The sequence below is a fragment of the Mesocricetus auratus genome, unplaced genomic scaffold, assembly GCF_017639785.1.
Source record: "Mesocricetus auratus isolate SY011 unplaced genomic scaffold, BCM_Maur_2.0 Super-Scaffold_100013, whole genome shotgun sequence".
Lineage (NCBI taxonomy): Eukaryota > Metazoa > Chordata > Mammalia > Rodentia > Cricetidae > Mesocricetus > Mesocricetus auratus.
Window position 1 is genome coordinate 74,433,414 of NW_024429196.1, and position 9,378 is coordinate 74,442,791.

Here is a 9,378-nt window from a genome sequence, read left to right on the forward strand (position 1 = left end):
CAAAAAAAAAAAAAAAAAAAAAAAAAAAAAAAAAACAGGCAGAATGAGGCCAGACACACAGCCCATAATCAAATAGCTTTAAAATACTGCAGCAACCCAACACTGTAGTTCAGAGCTCTTGGTTAGGATGTTAAACAGGGTTATAAACTCTACCTCTCAGATTTAAAAACAAAACAAGATTTAAAAACCACAGAATCTTCCTGGGATAAAAAAACAGTAACATAACTTCAGAAGCTTCATAGTAAAAGCCACTTTTATTAAATGCTCAACTCTTAAAATTACTTTTAAAAACGTCATCCCTATGCTGTGCTCCCTCTGAATAAACATGGCCTGTGCAGCGCCAAGCACAACAAGCTCTGCCGCTTACAGAACGCAGAAGACAGGGCCCTCCCGGAGGACGTGCTGTGCCAGGCATGTGATGGCCACCCTTGGGTGTCAACTTAGCTGCATCTGGAAATCACTAAAACCCAGCCAGCTGGGCAAACCTGCCAGAGATTTTTCTTGATCATCTGAGGTGCCAAGACCCACCCTAAATCTGGGCCACACATCTGGTGGCAGCCTATAGAAAGACATGGGAAAAAGGAAGCTTTTGCTTTTTGCCTGCCTGTCCTCACTCTCATTGCCAAGTTCACCGGTCCTGCTGCTGAGACATTCCTTGTCTGGTATCAGAACCTACTTCTTCAGGGTTCCAGCGTAGCAGCTCTCCAGGGATTCCTCAGGACTCCAGTCAGATTAGCACTGCTGAGACATCCGTCCAGTCTTGGTCTTTCCATCAGGAGACATCCGTCATTGCACTACTCGGAAAACAAGCTGTAAGCCACTCTGATGAATCCTGTGTGGTGTGTATGTGTGTGTGTTCCATCAGTTCTGTTCCCTTAAAGAACCATAAAATGGATCATGACCCATACTTATGAACAAAGTCTTCATTAGGTAACTGGCAATAGGGGTAACGATGGAAAACAGCTAACACAAACACCAAAAACAAAAACCAGAAAGGGGAGTGGGGGGATGGAGCCCTATCACAGTAAGGTCACTTCAGGGAGGATTAGGGTTGCACAGTCTGACCAAAGTTTTTTGTAATTTATAACAATTTATAGCATTTAGAGTGCCCACAAAGTCCAAGAGAACAGATCACACTATATACGACTGAAAGTCTGTGCCTCTCCCGCTCAGGTCCTCCTCTCAAGAGTCATTTGGAAGCCCAAACAGCTTCACAGTCCCAGCTTCCCGACTGCTGTCATATTTGCCATCTTTGTCATCACAGGCAAATGCCAGGAGAGGCCTTTTGGGGTGCCACGCCACGGTGAAAGTCGGGGACTCACACTGCACCTCCCACAGCTTGTCTCCTACAGGAACCAACATAAAGAATGCTATTAAGTACTCACAGAGAACACAAAGGCACAGAGATGTCACACGCAAGGACCTCTACTCTATACTCTCTAAGAAATGCCAAAGACAGCCCTCTCCCTGTAAGGCAGTTTTTAAACTATTTTACCACTGAGGGGGGAGCAGTGTCTTAACAAAGTGACACCTAAAGAAACGGCACACACAGTAAATAAAGCAGTTTGTCTTCTAAAGGACCCAGGTTCAATTCCCAGTACCTACACAGCAGCTCACAGCCATCTGTTTAACACCAGTCTAAAGGGATCCAACCCCCTCTGCTGTCCACTGTGAGCAAAAGGCATATATGATATAGATATACATGCAGGAAAAATAGCCATACATGGCAAATAAATAGTTTTCTTCTGTTTTTACAAAAGACTTACACTGTAGTATACATCTAACGGGTCAATACATGACCAAAAAATTATATTGCATACTATAAAAATGTAAGCATATATAGTACATATTTTTATGTTTACATATATATGAAGTATTTAAAGTAATTCTATGTCAGGGACAGCTCTATAACTTGTCTGAATAATTTCTAAGCTATGTGGACACACCCAGTGGTTTGGGGCACTCACTACTCCATGACTCTTACTTTTCTTTAGGTGTTTAATTCTCTATCATTTGTTATGGGTTTGGTTAAGGTAAAAATTTCACACAACCCAAGAAAACCAAAGCAATCATGAAAAAGCCAGAGGGCTGGAGAGATGGCTTAGCAGTTAAGAACACTAGCTGTTCTTCCAGAGGACCTGGGTTCAATTCCCAACAACCACATGGTAGCTCACCACTGGCTATAACTCCAGTTCCAGGGGATCTAACGCCCTGACACAGACATACATACAGACCAAATACGAACATACATTTTTAAAAAAATAAATAAATAAAATCCTGAAATGTTTCCCAGTTAACCATGCAGCCTTACAAATGAGTACTGTAACTGGCTAGTTAATGTCAGCTTGACACAAGCTAGAGTCACTGGAGAGGAGGGAGCTTCAACTGAGAAAATGCCTGCATAAGCTCTGACTGCAGGCAGACCTAGAGGGTACTTTCTTAATTAGTGACTGATGGGGAAGGACCCCACGCACCTCGGGTGGTGCCATCCTGCTCTACACGCCTATATCCTCAAGGTCACATGAAAACTCTCAGGCAACTTTGTAGCTAACCCCTTTGGGCGACTGACTGGAGAAAGTTTAGGAAGCCTGCCCTAATGCTCACCCAGGATTAATAACCAGCTCTTTAACACACAGGTCCATATGGGGTCCTCTCAGAAGTAGCCTACATACTACAGATGTCCCATTAGGGCTATGCTGAACAGTCTGAATGTCAACAACCTTTTCTGTCTGTGAGAGGCTTTAACTGGGTTCCGTGAGGTGGAAAGACCCGCCCACTGGAACGAGAGTTTCAGGGGCTGGCCCTGGACTGAATGAAGGGGAAGGGAAGATGAGCACAGGCATGCATCCATAGCTCTCTGTCTTGCCATGACGGGCTGTAACCTAACTGTGAACCAGACCGTCCTTTCTCCAGCAAGCTGCTTTCCTAAGGGTGTTTTATCACAGCTACAGAAATTCAACAGAAAGATGAATACTCCCCAAGTTTTCTCTCATTTGGGGGCCCTAGATTTTAGAGATGCATAAAATCATGTATTTACAAATTACTTCAAAGTAGAAGTAAAACTGAGGAACACAGAAAAGTGATGGGAGGGGCCAGAAAGGGGGGCAGTAGGGTTTGGGATGGAACACGCACAAATGCCCACCCTCTGTCTCTTATTTAAAAACCTTTTAGCAAGACATGATGGTGTATCACTTTAATCTCAGCGCTCAGGAAGCAGAGACAGATAGATCTCTGTAAGTTCAAGGCCAGCCTCATCTACATCAGAGTTCCAGGCCAGTGAGAGCTACAAAGTGAGACCCTGTCTCAGAAAAAAAAAAAAAAAATACAGTTTTTACAATGAAGAGCTAATGCAAATGCAAAGTATCTCCTGACACCACTTCCTGTCAAACCTGACACGTTTTTCCTGTCCTTCCATCCCATCATTGCACGAGACTGACAGTCATCAACACGCGTGTCTCAACAAGACAAATCCATTTCTGATAGTGCTGGTGAAGCAGAGGTGTGCACAGCTAAAACGTGGCAGGAAAAGGCCTGAGGCCAGACAACAGACACAAAGGGTTCAAACGGAGTCACCTGTCTCTACTTCAGCTATGTCAATGAAATGATCCTCCGAGGCCGATGCCAGCATTTTCCCATCGTGGCTAAAGCTGAGGGTTCTCACAGGCCAGTCCAACCTATCAGAGGATGGACAGAAACGTCAGAAATACCCAGAGGAGGAAGGAACAATGGCTATGTCCCACAGGAAAGGCTGACAGTCACTCACCTGGAGAAGCAGCGCACGCACACTAGCTCATCAACATCCCAGAGGCTAACCAAAGCGTCTGCACTTCCTGTGGCAAAATACTTCCCCATGGGGTCGAACTTGATACAGATGCAATTAGAAGGATGGGCATTGATGGACTGCACAGGCTTTAGCTCGGGGTAGCTGAGAAACAGGACACACGGCCGTCAATATGCAGAAGAGGACTGTGGCACAAAACACCGAAAGAGAAAAACCACAACAAAAACCTTCCCTAAAGTTAAGGGGGGAAAAATTTTGCTCAAGCTACTAAAAGAGCACAGCACAGGCCTAAGTGTATGAACCTACACCATTTAACACCAAGACAAACTAGTGGCATCACAGAACATTACATCCTCTCTGGATTTTCTGAGAGCACCACCTTGCTGCAAAAACAAAAAAGAGTGACAATGGCACACCTAGGACACAGAAGCAAGAAAACAAATCCAGGACAGTTATACCTAGCAAAACTATCCAACACGGGAAATACAAAGAAGCACAGCAAAGTACCTACAAATTTTTAAACATATAACTCCTTCAGTGTCCACAGCCAATATGATGAATTTTGTTTTGTTTAACTCCAACATCTCCACACAGAGTCTATGCCCCCTCTGCCTTGCATTACTCACTGGCACTGCAATGAGCACAGGTTCTTATGGACCTGAGTTCAGTACCACATTTTCATTTACTTATAGAACAAATATTTACTGAGATTCCACTACTAAGACAGGCACTTGGTTACAATTCAGTGGAAAACAAGGCAAGCACAGTCCTTTCCACCATGACATTGGTAGTATAATGATAGAAATAAACAAATACACATTATAATACAGAATTAAGAAACGCTTCCTGGCCACGAAGTGGTGACACACGCCTTTAACCCCAGCCCTCAGGAGGCAGAGGCAGGCAGTTCTCTGTGAGTTTGAGGCCAGCCTGGTCTACAGAGTGAGTTCCAGGACAGTCAGGGCTGCACAGAGAAACCCTGTCTCAAAAACCAAAACAAAATGAAAGGAGCTTCTTACAGGAAATGTGTAAGATACACTAAAACCATCCTCTAATCGTGGAGAGAAAGCAGGATAGAAGGATGAAAGTTTACAGAGTGAGTTCCAGGACAGCCAGAGAAACCCTGTCTCGATGGCAGTGACTGGGCTAGAACATGATACTTAAGCTGGCATTTTTAAGGGCGTGAATTAGCCACGATGCAGGGTGCACTAAGTCCCTGGGCCAGCTATCTGATAATGAAGTGAACATTTACAACCAATATCAGTCAGAACTCAAATGTGCCTAAAGGAAACTAGTATTTTTAAATACTCTTTCTTTCAAGTCTTCTAGGTTAGGCTCACACCTAACTCATCTACATCCCTGACATAGCACCCCGTGCAGAGGTACAACAGTCCCCCAAGCCAGAACCCCCTCACCTGAGAATGTTGATACAACCGTTGCCATTGGTCAGGAAGAACATGTTATTGTCATTATTCCAGGAGATTTCATTGACCTCAAACTTGAACTGCTCTTCTGCTTTGGAACGGTGTGTCTTGGCATCGATAAAGGTCACAACATCATCCTTGTTGCCCACAGCAATGGTCTGCCCGTCAGGACTCCAGCAGATATTAATGTTCTCCCCTGGGAACCCAGATACAAGCCATCAGCAAGATCATCCTTGCCCATCCTCCTCCAGAAGCTTATTCTGCTACCCTAGAAAGAAGATCAGAGCTCTCCTCAGTGCTCAAATCACCAAGACAAAGGAAGGAAGCTGCCACTGGCAGCTAAACCCTTGTCAAAAAGCACCACACTATGTCACTCCCAGGTACCAGTCTTGTCATCAAAGTCCAGGAGACGTCCACACTGTGCACATTAAGTTAAAATGTTCAACCTCATTGAATCAAAAATGCCATTTTCCCACACTTTAGTACATATCGTACATTTTAAAGTCTATCAGAATTTGTTGTGGGAGCTGGGTGGTGGTGGCGCCACAAACCTTTAACTCCAGCACTCAGAAGGCAGAGGCAGAGAGAGGACAGCCAGGTCTACAGAGAGACTTCTAGAACACCCAGAGACACCCTGTCTCAAAAAACAAAACAAAAAGGCATTGTTTAAAAATAAATAAATAAAAAGAATTTTGTTGTGGGGCTAGAAAAATGGTTCAGCACTTAAGAGCACTTGTTGTTTTCCAGGAGACCCAAGTTCGATCCCCAGCACCCACAGTTCACAACCAGATGTAACTGCATCTATAAGGTATAAGGTGCTTTCTTCCGGCACCTGCACACATACTTGAAAATAAAAAAATCTAGGGCTAGGGAGATGGCTCAGTGGTTAAGAGCACTGACTGCTCTTCCAAAAGACTCAGGTTGAATTCCCAGCACCCACGTGGAAGCTAATAACTGTCTAACTCCAAGATCTGACACCCTCACACAGGCATATATGCTGGCAAAATACCAATGCAAATGAAATAAAAGTAAATAAATTATTAAAAAAGAAAACAAAAGATCTAAAAACAAAAAAACTGCTTCTGAAAAAATTGTAAATGACCTCTTAAGAGTCAATTAAGCTAGACACAAGATTTACAGGGTACTATATAACATGAACACAGCGTTTGAATGCAATGCACAACTGTCCAGCCATTTCTTTGAAACCAAGACCATCCAAGTTTCAGCCATTCTAACCTGCCAGAATCTCCCAAATTCTCCACGCCTTCACACATACTATTTATTCCTCTTTGTATTGTTTTCACTGCTCACCCACTCACTCCGACCAGTAACTACTGCAGATGATCAAAAAAGTGCTCACGTTCTACTCTTCCTTGTCTCCTCCAGACGGACATGTAAATCCCATCCTGATAACCCACTTAGCAGCTCTAGCTGCAAAGAACACAGTAAATAGCTTCTGGAAACTACATTAGCTTTTCTGCTCCGTCCTCTCTCTGAGGTTACCTTTAGTGTTCACAGTGGCTATGCACTTTGTAGTCCTCACGTCCCAGATGCGAATTGTTTTATCTCCAGATGCGGTGACAAACAGGTCAGGGTTGCTTGGATGCCAGCAAAGTTGATCCACACTGTCTCCGTGCCCCCTGTAGTTGTTTTCTTTGACCTTAAGAGAACAGAACCCAGATGCCACTTCACACAGATGCTCCTGCTTCCATGTAACTTGACTTTCATCCAACGGTGGCACACTGGAACCAGCAAAGATCTGGACACTTCAAAAGAATCCAGTCCCTTCCAAAACGTCGGCCCCTGTGAAGGGCTCTGAGCTTCGACGCTGGCTCTTCCGCTTGCCCTTCCTGCCCTCCCTTCCTTCTTTTCTCCTCTACCACCACCATCATCCCAATCCACCTGTCCATTTCCAAAGGGTGTGCTGTCATTGTCAAATAAAACCTCGACACCGTGGGGACGCTCCATCAGTCCCTAGCCACTCCCCGCCAGGGACTCCTTCCCAGGGCGCCTCACCATTCCAGGCCGCCGGATTCAACCTCTCCTGTCCCGCAGCCCCTTCGCCACACCTCTTTGCCGCCACTGGATTCGCACTCCGCTCTCCTGCAGGCGGCCTTACCCCACTCTATCTGTCACCCCAACTCTTCCAGCCTCACCACCACCACCACCAAGGACGGCTCCCGCTCCGGCCCGCCCCTCCTCCCGCTCCGGCTCCCTCTTCCTCCAAGTCCTTCCCTCTTCCCGGCCCGGGCTAAGCCCTACAAGCTCACCAGCCGGTCCTTCTCCAGCAGGAACACGCTGGCCGTCTTGTCGAAGGACCCCGAGGCCAAGCGACGGCCGTCGCAGCTCCAGGCCACCGAGTGCACCTTGGCACTGTGCGCCGGGAACTCGCGCGTCTTGCTGTGGCCTCGGAACAGCTCCTGCATCCCGAGCACGTAGCGAGACGGGCCACTGCTCATGGAGCACCAGGGCGCCATCGAGCCGGGGCCGCTCTGGCTGACCGGCGGGGGCCCCAGGATCGACGTGGGCACCGCCATGCCTCTCTCTCTCTCTCAGCAAGGACCGCGTACCGGCAGCTGGAGACAACTGGCCCTGGCGCCGCTGCGGCGCGCATGCGCCCGGAACGGCGCCGCGTCATTTTGCGCAGGCGCGCGCGCGCGCGTGTGTCCCACCTGCCCCAAGGGACTGCAAATCCCGACATGCAACGCGTGTCTACCTTTAGCTTTTGGAGTAGCGTTTTGGAAGAGTTCCAACATTTTTAATGGTCTTCTTACCCCGTTTCTCGCTTATTCGAAGAAGAGAACCAAAATAAAGACTCCCGTTTACTTACCAGTGAATTTTTTTCTTTTTCCTTTTTTTTCTCCTCGAGACAGGATTTCTCTGTGCAGCCCTGGCCGCCCTAGAACTCACTCTGTAGACAAGCTGGCTCGAACTCGAATTCTCCTGCTCCTGCTTACCCAGTGGCGGGATTAAAGGCATGCACCAGCACTGCCAGGCTAAAAATACCCTTTTTGTAGAGATTTTTTTTTCACTACAAGGCCCTCATCCCTCCCTTAAAGCAGAAGGCCACAGCAAGGTCTTGCTTCAGGAGAAAGGTTAGCTGTTTATGGAAATAAGGAGTTGGTTAATGAGAGGTGTGGATTTGTTGGTTTGGGTTGAGCAAGGTTGCTTGGTTGATTTGGCGTTTGCTTTGGGGCTTTTGTCTTTTGATCTTGGTTTTTAGAATATATTGCATATGCAGGATTGTAAATTTTTAAGAAAAAGTGAAAAGTAAAATGGTCATTTGTGTATGCCACACTCACATCTCAGTGCTTCCCACTCCTTACGTCTGTCTTAGAACAAAAGATATCCAGCTGGAAAAGAATCAACGGTGAGCTTCCAGGATGAGCTAAGGCACTGCAGTAGAGCTATGAGCCACCGAAGGAATATGCTCAACATATAATGTATACTTGTGTGAAAATGTCTGTATGAAGTCAGCTGTGGTGTTGCAGGCTTGTAACCCCAGCACTGGGGACGCAGGGGAAAGCAGGCGTTTTTGGAAACTGGGAAGATTTTATACTAAAAGTGTCAATGAAATCACTGAAGTCTTTTGGATAAAAAGCTATTTGCTATCCCATTTTCCCTCCTTACATTTCTTTTCCAAATACTTCAATTGATTACATATTTTTACCACGCACTGAGAACTTATACCTCCTGTGTTAGAGGCAAAGTGGCCTACCCCAAGTCACAAGACTAATGTGACAGAGCAAAGTATTTTTTGTTTGTTTGTTTGTTTGTTTGTTTTGAGAAAGGGTTTTTCTGTTTAGCCCCAGCTGTCTTGGAACTCGCTCTGTAGACCAGGCTGGCCTCAAACTCAGATCTTCATACTTCTGCCTCCCAAATGCTGGGATTAAAGGTGTGAGCCACCACCGGCCTAGCAGGACTTTCTGTAAACAACAGTGGGTACTGTGGGACTTAGAGCAGGAATATAATTATAGGTGTATTGTTCACAAGTGAAAAAAACATCGTTCAGGCAAAGGAATATGGCCATCCCATAGAGGATAGCCTCAGTATGGGAACAATTTATTTGTCCCTTGGGGAAGTACTGCGGGGGCTGTGGTTTTGTATTTTAGCACATGTCATTTGGGTGTACTATAACACAGGGAGTGTGGAGTTCTATTGCATCTCCTGCTT

At 45.9% G+C, this 9,378-nt stretch overlaps 1 protein-coding gene across 1 annotated transcript; it reads right to left on the reverse strand.

Annotated features, from left to right (window-relative positions):
• Nucleotides 1-235: 235 nt before the first annotated feature.
• Thoc3 (THO complex 3) lies at nt 236-7,809 on the reverse strand. Its single transcript, XM_005078334.4, has 6 exons — nt 7,476-7,809; nt 6,709-6,865; nt 5,197-5,401; nt 3,764-3,925; nt 3,574-3,674; nt 236-1,346 (listed from the first exon to the last, which is right to left on the reverse strand). The coding sequence occupies exons 1-6, from the start codon at nt 7,740-7,742 to the stop codon at nt 1,183-1,185; spliced, it is 1,056 nt and encodes a 351-aa protein (XP_005078391.1). The 5' UTR covers nt 7,743-7,809; the 3' UTR covers nt 236-1,182.
• Nucleotides 7,810-9,378: the final 1,569 nt, after the last annotated feature.

What these genes read in the sequence shown, in the direction of transcription:
- Thoc3 (XM_005078334.4), bottom strand. Translation starts at nt 7,742, where the DNA reads ATGGCGGTGCCCACGTCGATCCTGGGGCCCCCGCCGGTCAGCCAGAGC. An exon ending in GGTTGTATCAACATTCTCAG is followed by an intron (nt 3,926 to 5,196) that starts GTGAGGGGGTTC and finishes CCTGTTTCTCAG; the next exon opens with CTACCCCGAGCTAAAGCCTG. An exon ending in CATAGCTGAAGTAGAGACAG is followed by an intron (nt 1,347 to 3,573) that starts GTGACTCCGTTT and finishes TGGTTCCTGTAG; the next exon opens with GAGACAAGCTGTGGGAGGTG.